The sequence below is a fragment of the Drosophila novamexicana genome, unplaced genomic scaffold (genome assembly GCF_003285875.2).
Source record: "Drosophila novamexicana strain 15010-1031.04,08,12 unplaced genomic scaffold, DnovRS2.1 tig00000193-arrow-pilon, whole genome shotgun sequence".
Taxonomy (NCBI): domain Eukaryota; kingdom Metazoa; phylum Arthropoda; class Insecta; order Diptera; family Drosophilidae; genus Drosophila; species Drosophila novamexicana.
The window spans coordinates 7,030,104-7,047,062 of record NW_020824787.1 but is presented as its reverse complement, the minus strand read 5'-3'; the positions used below and the strand labels follow the sequence as shown (position 1 = coordinate 7,047,062).

The 16,959-nt window shown below is 41.9% G+C and overlaps 3 protein-coding genes across 6 annotated transcripts; 2 read left to right on the top strand and 1 right to left on the bottom strand.

Annotated features, from left to right (window-relative positions):
* Positions 1 to 1,437: 1,437 nt before the first annotated feature.
* Positions 1,438 to 15,098, bottom strand: LOC115759206 (ATP-dependent RNA helicase vasa). Of its 4 annotated transcripts, none has more exons than XM_030700097.1 (9): positions 15,019 to 15,098; positions 10,779 to 10,826; positions 8,671 to 8,713; positions 8,173 to 8,605; positions 3,526 to 3,752; positions 2,724 to 3,467; positions 2,449 to 2,662; positions 2,116 to 2,384; positions 1,438 to 1,756 (listed from the first exon to the last, which is right to left on the bottom strand). In XM_030700097.1, exons 3-9 carry the CDS (start codon positions 8,689 to 8,691, stop codon positions 1,706 to 1,708), a joined length of 1,959 nt encoding a protein of 652 aa, XP_030555957.1. In that variant the 5' UTR covers positions 8,692 to 8,713; positions 10,779 to 10,826; positions 15,019 to 15,098; the 3' UTR covers positions 1,438 to 1,705. The 4 variants fall into 4 exon arrangements, with proteins under 4 accessions (XP_030555957.1, XP_030555954.1, XP_030555955.1 ...); XM_030700094.1 differs by having other exon boundaries at positions 8,671 to 8,710; XM_030700095.1 differs by lacking the exon at positions 15,019 to 15,098 and adding an exon at positions 14,419 to 14,475.
* Positions 6,152 to 12,334, top strand: LOC115759207 (RNA-binding protein FUS). Its single transcript, XM_030700098.1, has 4 exons — positions 6,152 to 6,309; positions 9,289 to 10,148; positions 10,921 to 11,196; positions 11,673 to 12,334. The coding sequence occupies exons 2-4, from the start codon at positions 9,473 to 9,475 to the stop codon at positions 12,155 to 12,157; spliced, it is 1,437 nt and encodes a 478-aa protein (XP_030555958.1). The 5' UTR covers positions 6,152 to 6,309; positions 9,289 to 9,472; the 3' UTR covers positions 12,158 to 12,334.
* Positions 15,099 to 15,259: 161 nt separating the features above from the next.
* Positions 15,260 to 16,575, top strand: LOC115759208 (transcription elongation factor S-II). The gene is made up of 3 exons (XM_030700099.1): positions 15,260 to 15,342; positions 15,442 to 15,537; positions 15,614 to 16,575. Exons 2-3 carry the CDS (start codon positions 15,466 to 15,468, stop codon positions 16,502 to 16,504), a joined length of 963 nt encoding a protein of 320 aa, XP_030555959.1. The 5' UTR covers positions 15,260 to 15,342; positions 15,442 to 15,465; the 3' UTR covers positions 16,505 to 16,575.
* The last annotated feature ends 384 nt before the right edge of the window (positions 16,576 to 16,959 follow it).

Here is a 16,959-nt window from a genome sequence, read left to right as displayed (position 1 = left end):
CAACTCCTGTCTTTGCAATACTCTTAACTTGTAATCAAAGAAGAGAGCTTTCGCTCTCGATCATCAAAGGCCTTCGGTTGGATTAACTGTTATTTAAATCTCTTAAACTGTGGGGCACAGAGATTTGCGGCATTTGCAAGAGAACAAAATCTTTAACACTATCAAACGCACGAATATATTAAGAATATGAAGGCTCCAGCTTGGAAAAACTCTTTCATTCGCGCTGTTAACAGCGTACACAAAGGAAAAGAAAACGAAAACACGCAACGCATAAAAAAAAATTCAAAAAGAACAAAAACTCGCGCAAAATGCCAAACAGTTATCCGTTTGCTACGCCGGCTGGCTAAGTGAGGGTGGGAGGGCGCGGGGTAAAACTACAATGAACGGGATCTTGCCAGCATAGCAGCCCCCAAACCACACACCCCCCTCCCACTCAACCAATTCACAAATTCAAACGTAAATTTGAATGTGCGTGGACGTCAGAACTGTTTCTTGTTTTGCCTACTTTGTTGTTGCTCGTCAAAGCCGCATTTGAGCAACAACAACAACAGCGAGAGTGGCACTCGAAACCGTTATTTCATAATCGCTAAGAAGCGATTTAGGTTAAGCCAATGCCACAACAACAGCAAAAACAACGATAAATGCTTGTTGTGACTTTTTAGCATAGCACACTTTTTAGCGCGTAACTGTATTGTTTTTTCTTAGCTCATTTATTTGTATTATTTATCAAATACCACAAAATGTTCTAATAATTATTTAATGCGCACGCGGTTCAACACTCGTTTGCACGCTGGAAAATGCCGTCAGAGACTGAAATGACACGCAAATGTTGAACGAAGCGATTTTTCAACACGGCTGCACAACGAAAAGAGAGTGTGGTGAGTTTCACATTTATTGATTTTGTTGCGTGCGTATGCGTGTGCGTCTATACAAAGCGAGAAGCAACACAGAAACGCAAAATTTGTGTCGCCTTTTTTGTTTTCATACACGCTCTATGACAGCTCCATCAGGGGCGGGGGCATGGGCAGCGTGTCCGTGTTAAGGGAGCGCGGCTGCAGCATGCAAAAAGCCGGCAGATAACAAAGCAAAGCACAGAGCAAAGCGCGCAAAGAGCAAAAGCAAGAGTAAAGTGAAAAGCATTGCGCCAGCCAAAAAGAGCAAACATATGATGACGACTTTGTTTGTGCTCTTCCCCTTTCACTGAAGCGTTCGTTAACTGTTAATTATAACTGTAGAAAGCAACTTGAATATATGAAGGTCTGGTTATTAAAACTAGCATAAAAAAAAAATTTAAAAAAAACATTAAAAAAAAAATTTTAAAAAAAAGTTTAAAAAAAATAAAAAAAAAATATAAAATGCAATTAAAACTTAAAGTTGTCTGTGTTTTTATTTAATTTTATATTAATAAAATCAAACGAAATGCACAAGATGATTAAATTTAATGAAATTAATAATTTGAATGCAACATTCATTATTTGCATTGCCAATACAAATTATATGTAACTCATATAATATTGTTTTACGTATATATCAATGTTTATATAAGATTTACATAAATTATCTTTGTTCGCGATGAATTTTGTTTTTGTATGAAGAAAGCACAATTGAAATATTTGATAGATTTGTTGGGTTTTTGGGTGTGAAATATGATGAAGATCTAGTCAAAGTGCTTTAAAAGTATATGCATATTATATAGAATACTAATTTAATTCCATTCCTCCTCTTCCTCCAAGTTGTCAATGTGCCCGTTTTTAGCCTGTGGAAGGGAAAAAAAAAATTAATTTTTAGCAAACTGAAATTGAATACCCTTACGGCTAGCTTGGAAGAAAGCATCTTAAAAAGCCATATAGTATATACATATATATATATATATATATATATATATAGGTATGGTATGTTAAGATCATGTCAGAGCTCGCAAATGCCAAGTTTGATTAAAATATCAAACATAAATTGTTTATAAAGAAACTTAACTTTCGATCGCTTATTCCCATGACATGATTTTACATATTCATTAGGCTATAGATACTGATCAAGAATATATATAGTCATGACGTCAGTTACCATAATCTCTCTACAGGTAATAACAATAGATATTATAAAATAAATACTAACACCGCCGCGAACATCAATGCCGCCAAACTTGGAGCTACAATAGCTGCTGCTGCCGCCGCCAATTTCCTTAAGAAACTCCGGCACCTCTTGGCCGGAACCCTCCAAGATCTTGATCAGATCAGCGGCAAGTGTGCGATCCTGTTCTGGATCAAAGAATGATGTGGCACGTCCACTATTGCCCACACGACCAGTGCGTCCAATGCGATGCACATAATCATCAATATTGGTGGGCATATCATAGTTGATAACATGCTTTACATTCTTAATATCTGCAAAAGGATGCAATACGATAAGTATATGTATATTTTTGGAAGGGTGTAAAAGCCGACTAACCAAGACCACGCGAGGCAACCGATGTGGCAATGAGCACCTTCATGGTGCCAGTCTTAAAGTCGCGCAAAGCCTGCTCGCGCTGACTCTGCAGGCGATCGCCGTGTATGGAGGTGGTCGGGAATTCGGTTTCCGAAAAGAACGAGGCGAGAAAATCAGCGCCACGCTTTGTCTCCACAAAGACAATGGTGCCATCGGCGCCTTCGCGTAATATTTCCTACAAAATAAAACCAGACTAGTTAAAAGAAACAAATAAAGAATGTATACATTTGACTTGCCATCAATTTGGAGCGTTTGTTAAACTTGTTGACCTCGTAGACGGTCTGCTGCACATCGGAGCAGGCGCCGCCGACAACGCCAATGGTAACAAAGACATAATTTTTTAAAAATTCACCAGCCATGCGCTGGATTTCCTCCGGGAACGTAGCCGAGAACATCAATGTCTGATGCTCCGCACGCATGGTCTGATGATGCATTATCTTGCGCATACTATCCGAGAAGCCCATGTCCAGCATGCGATCGGCCTCGTCGAGAACAATGAAACGTGTATCATCGAATGTTATGAATGTGCGATCCACAAAATCAAGAAGACGACCCGGTGTGGCAATCAGCACATGACAACCCTTGGTAATGCACTCGTTCTGATATTTGAACGAGGTGCCGCCATAAACGAGACTTATCTTCAGATATGTGGTAAACGAAAATTTTCGAGCCTCGTTAAAGATCTGTATGGCGAGCTCACGCGTCGGCGAGACAATCACCGCCTGCGGCTTGCCAATCTCTAGATCATGACTCTCATCCAGAATGTTGTTGAGTATGGGCAGCAAAAAGGCGGCCGTTTTGCCGGAGCCCGTCTGGGCGCAGGCCATCAAATCACGTCCTTCGGCAATTACAGGTATCGATACCTTCTGTATGGGCGTGGGCACCACATAGCCCGATTTGACCACATTCTCCAGCACAATGCCGCGCAATCGCGCGCTCTCAAAGTTCTTAATGGGTTGCGGCACATTTTCGCCAGTCACCTGAAATGCATATCATGATTTGTGAGTTAAGTTACAGCAATTGCTTGACTCGACATACCTTGACGGGAATATTATCGTATTTGGCAAAATTAATGCCCGACGAGATGCCGGTGCTAAACATTTCGGTCTCGTCATTGGTCGGCTCGGGTGGTATATAAAACTCCCTGGCCTTCTTTTCACAATCCTCGCCGCCATCCTCCTGATTGTTGTTCATGTCGCCGTCGTCGCGACGGCGACGTTCAAAGCCACCGCGTTCACGAACAAAGCCGCCACGACGATCTTCGCCTAATGGATTTCAAAATTAGAATTATAATTAAATAGAAATTCACAAAGTACAACTACAATGCGATATTTGTTAAACATGCAAGCAAACGAGACAACATTAATATACGTTATTTATTGCTATACTTCTTTTTATTTATAAACTAAAATATAAAATCCAGTCGAAATCGAATAAAGTATACTTTTTTTTTAGATTGATCATTTTGGAACTAACTGCAAATTAGATATGTATAGATATATATCTTCTTTGATATCTATGCAAGGCTCGTCTTACGCTCTTAATATTTTTTTGTTGTTTTCTTTTTTATATTTATAAACTATATATATGAAATCCAAAGTCAAAGGACGTCATTTCGGCGACTTAAAGTAGCGAGGCATACCGCGCATCGGGGCTTAGACTAATTATATTGGCTGCCTTCAGCTCGAGGAGCACACGAAAAGCAAATGCTGCCTCCATGCGCGTCTCGATGAATCCAGTCGCACGCATGTCAATCTGGTCGTTCCTGATCAGTGCTCCGAGCAGATTGTGCACAACACGAGGCTTCCACTCGGGCATTTCCAAGATCATTTGCGGATCGTATGTGTATATAGCAGGCAATGCAACATACCGAATGTTCTGTGCTTCCCCGCTCTCATCGGCCTCCACTGTGGGATGGGATCTGTTTGCGAGCGATTGATAATTTCGTAGCTGATCTTCCCGCTGCTGTTTATCACTCAAATGCTTAGTTTGATCCACCATGACACGCAGCAAGTGCTTGTGCTCCACTAAAAAGCTTAGGTCTTCACGAAGCTCACGTTCTACACGTTCCGATTTGGTGAATTGTCTCATTTCCGCACATTGATCAGCGTCCACCAAGATCGGGCTACCAGTGGTGCTTACTTCTGTCAGATTAACTAATTGTCCAGCATCTGAAATTGCACTGGGCGGTTTGCATATAACTTCAATGGCCGTCACAATCGGTCTTTCCGGCAAATCAGCCAAATTTATAGAGGTTGTTGCCAGCTTTATGGCTTCTGCCATTGCTGGTAGCTTTTCAGTCAGCCCATCCGTCTGCATTGGTAATACCTGCGGCTCTATGCCTTCTGCCGCTGCTGCTGACCTGTCGGGAAGCTCATCGGTCTGCATGGGTAATGCCGGCGGCTCCGTGCCAGCTGTTGGCTCAGTCGGCGGCGGCAGCGGCACTTCTGCTGGCATTTCATCCGCTTGATGCGGGACGACGTCGACTGCATTCGTTTGTTGCTCTATTTGTGACCATCTTTCCTGGAACATATTATTCAAAAATCCGAGCATAACCTCATCATCGCTGGGCGGCTGTGCTACCGTCGCTGGACGCCTGCGTCTGCGTCGGCGTCTGGGAGGAAGTTGAGGTGTTGTTGTTGTTGTTGAGCTAGGACTGAGTACATAATTTGGAAACTCTGTGCGTTGACGAAAAATTGAGGCCCAATCGCGAGTCAATGGTGGTGTAGTATTTGCTGGCGGCGCAAATGAAATTGGAGTATTGGGAGCAATTGCATCAGCTTGATCCGTTGTTGCTGCTGCTGCTGCTGCTACTGTTTCTGCTGTTGCTGTTTCTGCCGTGTAATCCTCATTCAATTCAAGCACACGCGGCGTTGTGACTCGTTTCTGATTCTGTTGCTCCTCATCGATGGCCGGCAACTGGGTGCGATACGCTTGCAATAGGGACGATGCGAGCGCATGACGTGAACGCAACGGCAGCGACGTTGAGGTATTGTTCTCCCCACCAGTAGCACCTCTCTCGCCCAACATAGGCGATACCACTGGCACTGGTGGGTACAAAGTATGCAGACCTTCGTCCGTTAAGCTGGCTGCCTGACTCTCGCCAGTCGGTATGGAAAGTAGGCTGTGAATTGTGTGAGTGTTTGTGAGTACCAATCATGAATATCAACATTGAAATAGAAATGTGAAGTTGAGCGAAAATAGATGAGCATGCGAGATATACAAATGGGAAGTATCAATTGTTAGATATAACTGATAGTTGAAGCGGTTTTTAAGGTATTCGTTTAAGCTCAATTTAAAGCTCTTCGCTTGAAGGCGTGAGCACCAAATGTTGGCATTAAAAGCTGGCAAAAAGAAAATTGTACTTTATACTTCTTATTTGAAGGCCGAAAATCTTAGTAAATGCCAAAGCGAGACTATGGGATTTGTGGGAATGGTTGTATCCAACTTTTTCTTACTCATTCCTCCAAACGGCTTACAGATCTTACAGAGAAAATAGAGTGTCACAAGACGTTCACTCGATAAGTTAAATGGCAAAACAGACTCAGCTTAGTATTCCCACGGGTGAAATATAAAATCCGAGCTTAGCCGGTTAATACCTGACAATATGTATATATATATATATATAGTAAGTGTTTCTGGCAATACACACAAACATAAACACATTTAATTCATTTTCAAGTTTGTCACAAATGTTTCGAGTGTATGTCAAAATTGTTAGTACCCAAAATAAAAGTTGTGTGTGTGTAAGAATATACCATTCCATCGAATTGGCTGTTGTTTCCATATCTAGACTAATGCAGGCAAGGCAGTTGGCATAAGGTAAGTGCAAAGAGACACACTGCCAGAGACAGAGATTGGGAGATACAATAGAAAGCGAGAGAAAAAGAGAGAGAGAAAGAGAGAGAGAGAGAGAGAGATAGCGAATTGTTTGCGTTGTATACCCAACATTGGAGATTAGTTGTGCGACATTTCTGGGTGCGAGTGGTGTGGCACCAGCTTGACTGTCCTGAACATCCGACAGCAATCTGTCCCGGTCTGGTGTGTACTGACTGTGCGATTGTAGAACCCGGCTCGGTAAAGGCGCTACACTGATTGCCTCATCTTGGTCCCGAACCAGCTCCAGCTGCTGCTGCTGCCGCATTTGCTGCTGCTCTGGCGCCGTTGGCACAAGCCAAGCTCTTGCTGATACCGGCGGCTGTTTGTTGTACATCCAGACCGGATTGTCTTCCAGATCCGGCCAGGGCAGCTCCTCGCACATTTCGCTGGGATTATAAGAGCGCAGCTTACGCATTTCGCGCAGCTGCATAAAATTCTCAGATAGCCACCGTACTGGAAATTCTTGTTGTCGCTGCTCGTCGCTTGGCATTGGTGTCATTGTTGGCATTGCCTCGTCCGTTGCAAGCTCCAGTTTGCCACCATTTAGTTCATACTCAGATGCGGCTCTCTTGAGCACTTTTCTGATGAGCTGTATGGCCTGATCCAAGCTTTTTTGGGGCGCAGCAACAGTTTCTTCGCGTCGTGCCCGTACATTGGACATTCTAACAGGCGTTCTTGTTTCTGATGCTCTTCTGTCAGGTGTTGCTGTTGTTGTTGTTTCTGGCGCTTTTGTTATTGGAATTGTTGACGCAGCCATTGACATTTCGCGTCTTTGCTGGGCGCACGGCACCACAATTGCGTCGTCAATGAACTGCTCGGCACGTGTTCCCCCTCCAAACGGCAAACCCCTAAACTGCTGCAGCTCTTTTTCGGATGCTTCCAGCAATTGAGCCACCTCTGCCATAACACGATCCGAACTGACGGCAGCTGCGGCGCACAACTTTTTAAACTTCTCCTGGCGCTGCTTACGCTCGGATTCCTGAACCGAATTCCATTCACTGTTCACCAGCGAACTGAAAGATTTTAGCAAATAGTCGCGCTGCTCACGCAGCTTGACCAGCGACTGGTTGGGTACATTTAGGTTGAGACTCTCAATATATTTAGACACCGTGTCCGCATCGTAGCTGTTCGGCACGCGCGGGCCATGGCCGGTTCCACTGAGCATCAGCTGAGCCACTGTTAGCGTTACAATAGTTGAGACGAGATACAAGAACAAACGACACACAAACATATAGTTCGACATATAGATATTCAGTTACATCACATGAGAAACTATCTTACGATAGTTGCTGCTTTTGCTAAATGCACAAAGACGAACAACAGCTACTAAAAGTATATCTACACCCTTACGGACCACATTGAAAATATTATTATCTTCTAAGCATATATTATCTTGAGTAGCAAACGGTCATTCATTTAGTATACCCCGACTACCTCTATGGAAGCTCCATGCATATGCTTATTTTGCTTATTTTATTCATTTTGTTTACCAATTACAAGACTTGATGATAGTAATTCGAATTCGAAGTTAATGACAAAATTTAAATACCCCCTACAAATACTGATAAATGTTCATGTAAGTTTCTATTATATGAAATCGAAACAAGGCTCCTTGAATTAGATAATTTCGTAAATTTCGAGACAAAACTTTAATAACCTTCAAAAGATCCATACTTTGTTGTTATGGTTCAAATGTAGAACACTATCTTAATAGTTGGTCTAAACCGTTCCCGAGTCAATTTGGAGTTAAACCCAAATTATTTCCTAGCCCTCATGGTTTTATGGAATATCATGTAGTTTACTCACCATCGTCGTTGTCACGTTTATCGCGGTAGCCACCTCCGTCGCCGTCATCCCGGCGTCCGCGATAGCCTCCGCCTTCGCCGTCGTCACGACGTCCACGATAGCCTCCTCCTTCGCCGTCGTCACGGCGTCCACGAAAGCCTCCTCCTTCGCCGCCATCACGTCGTCCACGATAGCCGCCTGCATCAGCGTCTTCACGCCGTCCTCGATAGCCGCCTCCTTGGCCATCATCGCGACGTCCGCGATAGCCACCTCCTTGGCCATCCCCACGATAGCCCTTGCCATTGCCATTGCCATCGGCACCTTGACGATTGTCAACAGCTACTTCTTCATCGCTCCATTCCGACACTGTCTTCTTATTGGATGATGCCTCCCCTTTGCTTTCCCACTTATCATCAACGTGGGGTTTGTGTATAGGCTGATTGGTGCAGTCAGGCTAAGCATTAATGTAAATTGTAACTATAGTACACTTTTTGTATTATGCCCTTCTTTTTAACTTACCTCATCATCCCAGTCGGACATGGTTTTAGTTCGTCGTTAACTGCTTTGGGAAGATAACATATATTAATATAATTATATTCAAATTGTAAATAAACGACAGCTTCAACAGTTTAGCAATAGTTTCAACTAAATTAGTCTATATGCAAATAAATGAATTGTAGAATTTGTATATCGCTCACTAAACACAGCAACATATATATCAGAGCGCAAAAATTCAAATGCAACGCTTTTAACAGCAATGCTAACAGTCTACTAAACACAACACTGCATTCTGTTTTTGCCATTCACAAACGCAAACGAGCGCAATGTTAAGCGCTGAGGCGCAATTATGTTAAACGAAAAACGTGAGTTGCTCTGTTCTGTGTATGTATACACAGCATGCTTGCGTTTTTTTTCGCCTTGCCTTCTTTTGGTAGTAGAACACATGTGCGTTTGAGTGGTATATGTATATGTGCACGTTAGTGTGTAGCAGCCAAAGCAGAAACGCAGAAAATTAAGGTTAGAGCGCAGCCAGGCAACCACACGACGACGAAGAAAAGAAAAAATAGCAAAAAGCAAGACTAAAAAAACGTATTTCTTCTATATTCTCACATACACCAACACACAACACACATACAGACACACACAAATACAGGCGCAGCAGCAGCGACCAAACACACACGAGTTTTTTCCTGACAGAAACACTCTTGAAATTCTGTGTGTGATTTTTGCATAAAATCAGTTGTGTGTGGAAAAATCAATTGGAAGATATATTGCCATACAATAATAACAGCAGCAGCAGCAACAGCAGCCCAACAACAACATGGATAGCGCCGGTAATAATCGTTATGAACTTTTGTTCATGGACGATGATGTTAGCGATCCATTAGATAATCTTGTCGCGGCCAAGAAGAAGCAGCAGCCAGCGACTGGCGCCGCAGCAGCCACCACAAAAACGGCGCCAACGGCAAAGGCACCAAAAGCAGCAGCGGCAACAGCAGCATCAGCAGCAGGAGCCAAAAAGCCAAATCAAGCCGAAAAGGAAAACAAACCAGGTGCATTGAACAAAAATGATGGCAAGAAGAATGCAGCTGGCAACAACAATGACAAACTTAACAACAACAAGCAAGGTGGGGCTGCTGTCGCTACGCGCAATGCTGGCAGCGCTGCTGCGGGCAAAACACGTGAAACTGGTCAAGGGCAGCAGCAGCAGCAACAGCGTAATGTCAATTTTCGTCAACAGAACGGAGGCGGCGGCGGGGGCAGCGAGGTAACGCGCGAGCAGCGCAACAATCGCCGCAATGTGCGCGAGAATGGCGCTCCAGGTGGCAACTCTGGCAACGCTGCTGCCGATGGCAATCCTAGATCATATCGCACACCCGGCGGCGCCGGCGGCAGCGGCGGCTTTGGCGGCGATCGTCCACCACGTCAGAATCGCAACTTTGATGGCGCCAATCGTAAACGTGAATTTGATCGTCAATCGGGCTCCGACAAAACTGGTGAGCATCCAATATATACATACATATATACACATGCATTTATGCTGGGGTTTACACCCTAACCCCAAAACAAAAGGTTGGCCACAAAATTAACTACTCGCTCTTCTACAAAATTAATATCTTTAGAAATGTATTAAAAAAAAAAATAATAATAAGAAACGAGTAGGCACCAACTAAATTGAGTGTTGCGCGCACATTTCATTAGTCTGATATGTTGTTGTATAGAAAAATATGTTTAAAAATAGTTTGATTCCTCTGCAGGCGCCCCCGTCCCTCTGCCCCACACTGCACTGAATGTAGGCAGGCCCACACAGTTTTCCACGCCATGGAACATTATGATTGAAGACAGGGGCGCACAGAAGGGGGGGCCCTTAGTGTGGGCGGGCAGCAGGGGGCGTGTGTTGCTAATATATACTCAACCACAACGTTACATGCTCTAAACTGGAATTTCTATTAACTATTTAAATACTTTTTCTAACATTTTAGATGATCTTACTTTAAAAAAAACCCTATTAAAACGAAAGCTACATTTGGTTACGGCGTAGATAAGAAAATCGAATAGCCCGTTCCTTATCTGAGATTTTCCAACACTATATCTACAAGTGTTGATTAGTTACATTTTTCACTTACCGATTTGTCGTAAGAAATTTCTGATAAAAAAAGCGAACTTTGCCAATGCTGTAAAAGAAAAGAAAAACAGAAATATTTTATTAGATTGAAAGTATAGTCCGAATTTAAAATAAAACCAAATTCGAATATTTCGTTAAAACAGGTGTAAAGTCAATCGACAAACGCGACGGAGCTGGCGCCCACAATTGGGGATCAGTTAAGGAAGCCATCGATGATGTGAACAAGAGCAACGAGGGCGGCGAGACCAATGCGAACAATACCAATGCCGATGGAAAGGCCGATGAGTCCGGCAATGAGCAAACCAATGAGCAGCAGACACCGCCAGAGGAGGAGACCAAAGAGCTAACCCTGGACGAATGGAAGGCACAGCAGCAGCAGCGCATTAAGCCCAAGTTCAACATACGCAAGGCGGGCGAAGGTGGGTAACATGACAACGAAATAGATCTAAGCATCTAATCTACCTTTTCATGAATGAAAATAAGGAATCGTGGGATCACCCCCTTTGACTATATCTAGCAAAATCGATCAATATCAAATTAATTTGTAGGAGATAAGCTAGAAAAGACAGTGCTGTGAAATAGAAAAATATATTTGCCCGTTAATTAGCAAGCTTTAATTCCATCCATTCCAGTGCTGTGAAATTTGTATATATAGAAATTTTTGTATATTTCAGACGTTTCCATTTTCTATTTCCATTTCTAAGCTAACAAATAAGCTAATGTATGAGTAGCATATGCCTTCTGAGAATTTCAAGTGTTTCAAAACGGTTAAAAAAAAGTTTGTCAAATGAATACGAATGTAAATTTTAAATATCCGAGCGCATCACATTTTGAGTTTATATTTCATCGATATTAAATTGGATTGAAAACTAAATGAACCTAAACGCTTTTACAGGTGAGGACACCTCGCAATGGAAGAAAATGATTGTGCTGAACAATAACAAAAAGAAGGAGAACGAAAGCGAAGAGGAACTTGAATACGATCCTGCCATGTATCCGCAGCGCGTGGGCCGCCAGCAGCGCGTCCTTGACATTCAGTTCAATTTCAATGACGGTCGTCGCGGCGGCGGCAGCGGTTTCGGTGGTCGCGGCCGTGGTGGACCACGTCCGGGCGGACCACGCAACGAGGGCAATCGCGGCGGACCACAAGGCGGCGGCGGCGGCGGTGGCGGCGCTGGCAATGCCGATGGCGGCAATATTGGCGGCGGCGGCGGCGGTCCATCGGCTCGTCTTGAGGGCGGCAGCCGGCCACCAATTGAACGTCGCGGCTTGGGCGGCGGCATTGGCGGTGGTCATGCTGGCAAGCGTTTTGGCAACGAGCGGCAACAGAATGCCGCACCCAAGGTCAACGATGAGCGCCAATTCCCAACGCTCGCCTAAGCAGCGCGATTGGAGATTAGGCTAGAGGAGGAGGAGGGCGCTTCTGCTTCTGTTGCTGCTGTGGCAGGCGCCGGGAGTGCATTCAATTTTAGAGTTGGTGTCTGTATTAGGAGCAGGAGGAGGAGAACAGTTTACCAATATATCAAACACACACACACACACACACCAACACACACACACCCACACACAAACATACGAATTGTAAGCGAGAGTTAAATTTTCATTATAAGGCGGCCGCAGCGCAGCCAAAGCCAAAAGCAAACAAAAAAATAAATAAATAAAAACAATAACAAAAAACAACAACACAGCAAATGAGAGAAATTAAATATATATATACACAATAAATTAAATATGGAGATAAAAAAAAAAAACTAACAAAAAGCAAACTGTAAATCTAAGCAAAGGCAATTTAGAGAGCAAAGTTTCTATTTCTATGATACATTGTAAATTTGTTGGTTCTCTTTTATATTTTTACCCCAACGCCGCCCCCTCCCCCACCCCTCTAACAATCATTTTCTTAACCCAACACAAGGTTCATTAAAACTCACCACACGCACACACAGACACAGTACACTTCCCGCTTTCCAGTGACAAAAAAAAGAGAGAATATTAATAACAAGAAGAAGAAGATAAACATCACGAGTTTCTCATTGTTGGAGGCAAAGTTTTTAGAAGCGCATTTTCATGCACACATACGCATACAAAACACTTACACATACATACATATATTTTTGTTAAACATTTTTATATGCCATGCCCTCATATAAAAATGCATTTTTTTTTTTAATTTTTACTGTGTTACACTTGTATTTTAAAAATTAATAAATGAACAAAAAAAACAATAATAAATAGAAAACGATGGAAAAAAACTATAAAAAAAAACGCGGTAGTACGGAAATTAAAACAAAATATGCTAAAAGAAAAAATAGAGGAAAAAAAAAACAAATGTGTTGAAAAACTTGTAATTTTGTTTCTTAAAAAAAAAAAAATAATGCTATATATATATATGCACACAAGTATATATATGTATATGTATACGTATACCGCTATGATGCATACTCTATTATATTAATTATAAATCCAATTATGTGCATCGTATATACTAAATTTAATCAAAGCACACACTGAAAATGAAACAATTTTAATTTAAGCATTATTCAAAACAACAAATCTATATTAACTATCGGAGAAAAACTATATAAAAACCTTATTAAGTAGAGTTGAACACACGCGACTTATGATAAAATCAGTTTGAAAAAAAATCGCTTAAAAAAAAATAAAAAAACAAGAAAAACATAATAAAACCAAATCCTGTAAAACCTGTAAAGTTTTATGCTATTACAATTAGAAATTGTATAAATAATCTATATATATATATATATTAACATATATATACTTCTATATATGTATGTGCATGCTCACGTATGTGTGCATGTATTTGCATGATAAAAAGTTGGTAACGAGAAAAAAAAACATGGAACGGCAACAAAATTTTACGACTAATCCATTTAGAGATGAACAAATCCAAAAAAAATACAACATACATTTTTTGACTAATATTGTATTGTATTTTGAGCCCAAAGAATGAAACAAAACACAAGCCCAATTCAACAAAATCGTTGAGAGAAACTCGTTTAAAATAACATGAAAAAAAAACACAAAACTTATTTGATAAAAATAAAGAAAAACACACAAAAAAAAACTCTCAATTGGTGTTTCGATTGACAATTAACAATTGATAAAAGCGTAGAACCGCTATTTTGATTGTATTTTGTTCGGAATTATACGAATTTTACTTTTTTTGAGGTTAGTTTTTTCTATTCTGTTGAAACGTTTTTGAATGGGAAAAACTTATTTATTTTTAGCAAGTGAAATTACACTAAACGATCCAAAAGCTGTTCAACTTAATTCGTTTATTGTCTTGGCCTTCTCTCTGAGCACTCTTCGCCAATTCACAATGCGCGCGCGTTTATCCTGAACGAATTTTGCTGGTTCACAATTGACTCAACTGCACAAGAACTGTTGCTCTCAAAATTAAGCAAACGTGAAAGCAAAAGGGAATGCCGAAATAGTACAATTAAAACGGAGCTCCAAAGAAGAAGAAAAGTATGCACAAGCGCGAATGCCAAAACATGTAGTAAAATCAAATTGAAGGTTACAATATGTAATTTCACATAATTCAACACACTTTAGTATTAATGTAATATAGCGTTATTTCACCGTTTTCTTTGCAATTTTAAATTCTTGTGTTAAGCACTCACCTCCTGTATGTATATTTGCAAGCTGTTAACGTCCAAGCTGGACGACTGAAAAATTAGAATGAAAGCCTTAGAGAGAAATATGAAACGACAGATCGGAGAGTAACCGATATATTTATTTGCAAAATTCAGTGTTGTCATCAGCTGCCGAGCTATGCAGAATTGTCAGAATACCAAGAAACATAGGCACTTCTGTCGTCGTTTGACAACCCTAATATATAACGGTGAAATACAAGCGAGACACGAGAATGCCGATTGGGATTAAAAGAAATTGAAAGAGAGCACTTCGGCAGCGATTGTGAAACGCATTTTAAGCCATGTATGTGCATGCATGCTTTAAGTTGTGCACTAATTTAAATACATACAAAAAACATATTTGCCGATTAACTAAGTAGGCTTGCTCATCACACGAAATGGTATTTTTGTAATTGACATTGGAGAACCACTTAATAAAATGAAACTTCATAATCCAAATTTATGATAATTCCAAATTTGGCTTAACCACAAGCGTATAAAAAGAAACCGAAAGAAATTTGAGTCTTTTTTGCCATCAATCATATGTTAACTTTAAATGCACTTTTAATAAACATTATGCACACTCACCAAAAGTTCAGAAATATATATTTTTGCAAACACCAGCGTAAATTGAATAATATATTAATGCTACCGCGCCCGTTCGAAACTTTACGTCCTTAATGGCTGTTGATGTTTAACAGAGTGTGGCAGTGCGACCGACGTTCAACGATCACAAAAATACCATACCGTTAACAGTAGGACAACTAATGTTAAACTCAAAATGGCACTCTTACGTGTGCAGAAAATGAGCAGTGTGTGCGACACTGGAACTAGCTCCGAAATAGAATCACGCAACTCTAGAGAATACATAAAAGAAAAATTAGTAAACAACATTTATTGGAGGGAAATAATGTAATAGACCAATTATGCCTATTTATTCTAGCCAAGCAACTAAAAAACAAAAGCCAATCAATTAACATAACCTCTGTTCTAACATACTCTCATATATAGATTCTATCCGCAGCGGCTGTCAAAATGAGCGTCGAGGATGAAGTGTTTCGAATTCAGAAAAAAATTGGCAAAATATCGACGTCCAGCGATGGCGCAGTGAGTAAATAAAATAATTCAAATGCAGCAATGTACAAGTGCAAGTTGCTTTTTGATTAATAAATTGATTGTGCAGGGCCAGGACCAGGCACTGGATCTCTTGAAGGCGCTGCAGACACTCAATATCAATCTGGAGATATTGACAAAGACGCGCATCGGCATGACGGTGAACGAGCTGCGCAAGAGCAGCAAGGACGACGAGGTGATTGCGCTGGCCAAGACGCTGATCAAGAATTGGAAACGTTTTCTAGCCAGCCCGGCGCCGCCCGGCACGCCCAAGGAGAGCGCCGCCAGCAAGGATAGCAGCAATAGCAATAGCGGCTCCAGCGCAACAAAATCCTCGAGTGCCAGCAAGTCGAATTCATCGAGTGGCAAGGACAAATCGAGCAGCAGCAGCAGCAACTCCACAAAGGATAAGCGCGAGGAGAAGAAGCCCGCCGCGGCACAAACATCATTTCCAGCGGGCGGCATGACGGACGCCGTGCGGCTCAAGTGCCGCGAGATGCTGGCGAATGCATTAAAAATTGGCGAAGTGCCGGACGGTTGTGCCGAGCCTGAAGAGATGGCCGCCGAGCTGGAGGAGGCCATCTACATGGAGTTCAAGAACACCGATATGAAGTACAAGAATCGCATACGATCGCGTGTCGCCAATCTGAAGGATCCAAAGAATCCCGGCTTGCGCAGCAATTTCATGTGCGGCGCCGTCTCGGCCAAGCAATTGGCCAAAATGACGCCCGAGGAAATGGCCAGCGATGAGATGAAGAAGCTGCGCGAAAAGTTCGTCAAGGAGGCAATCAACGATGCCCAATTGGCCACCGTTCAGGGCACCAAAACCGATCTGCTCAAGTGCGGCAAATGCAAAAAGCGCAACTGCACCTACAATCAGCTACAGACACGCTCTGCGGACGAGCCGATGACCACGTTTGTCATGTGCAACGAGTGCGGCAATCGTTGGAAGTTCTGCTAAGCTCGAGTCCGAGTCCCAGTCCTTCAATTCATTTACACCAAATTCTTACAAGCACACACCCCCCCCCCCCCCCCCCCCCCCCCGCGCGACCCCTTTAAGATTAATTCAAGATATTGCATGTGCGCACGAGAAGGAATACACTTTATATTTGAACGCATTCACTGACCACCTAAATTACAAAATTTCAATAAAAACAAAAATATATAAATATATAATATATAAATATGTTTTGTTTTTTTTTTATCAGTTTTAAGTCGCCTGCAGTTGGGGTACAGCATGCACGCCACCAGGGTTGTCAAACGTTTCTTTAGCGGCTAAAAATTGAATTTTATTGGAGTGTAATATGTGTATTTCGACCATTTATGTATCTCTTAACTTGAATAGCTGCCACATTAAATCAAGAATATGCATTTAAATTTTCTAGTTTGCTGCACTAACTTAATTGGAAATAATAA

What these genes read in the sequence shown, in the direction of transcription:
- LOC115759208 (XM_030700099.1), top strand. Translation starts at nt 15,466, where the DNA reads ATGAGCGTCGAGGATGAAGTGTTTCGAATTCAGAAAAAAATTGGCAAA. An exon ending in CGACGTCCAGCGATGGCGCA is followed by an intron (nt 15,538 to 15,613) that starts GTGAGTAAATAA and finishes TTGATTGTGCAG; the next exon opens with GGCCAGGACCAGGCACTGGA.
- LOC115759206 (XM_030700097.1), bottom strand. Translation starts at nt 8,691, where the DNA reads ATGTCCGACTGGGATGATGAG. An exon ending in TGTCCGACTGGGATGATGAG is followed by an intron (nt 8,606 to 8,670) that starts GTAAGTTAAAAA and finishes ATTAATGCTTAG; the next exon opens with CCTGACTGCACCAATCAGCC. An exon ending in ACAAACGCTCCAAATTGATG is followed by an intron (nt 2,663 to 2,723) that starts GCAAGTCAAATG and finishes TTTATTTTGTAG; the next exon opens with GAAATATTACGCGAAGGCGC.
- LOC115759207 (XM_030700098.1), top strand. Translation starts at nt 9,473, where the DNA reads ATGGATAGCGCCGGTAATAATCGTTATGAACTTTTGTTCATGGACGAT. An exon ending in ATCGGGCTCCGACAAAACTG is followed by an intron (nt 10,149 to 10,920) that starts GTGAGCATCCAA and finishes TCGTTAAAACAG; the next exon opens with GTGTAAAGTCAATCGACAAA. An exon ending in CATACGCAAGGCGGGCGAAG is followed by an intron (nt 11,197 to 11,672) that starts GTGGGTAACATG and finishes ACGCTTTTACAG; the next exon opens with GTGAGGACACCTCGCAATGG.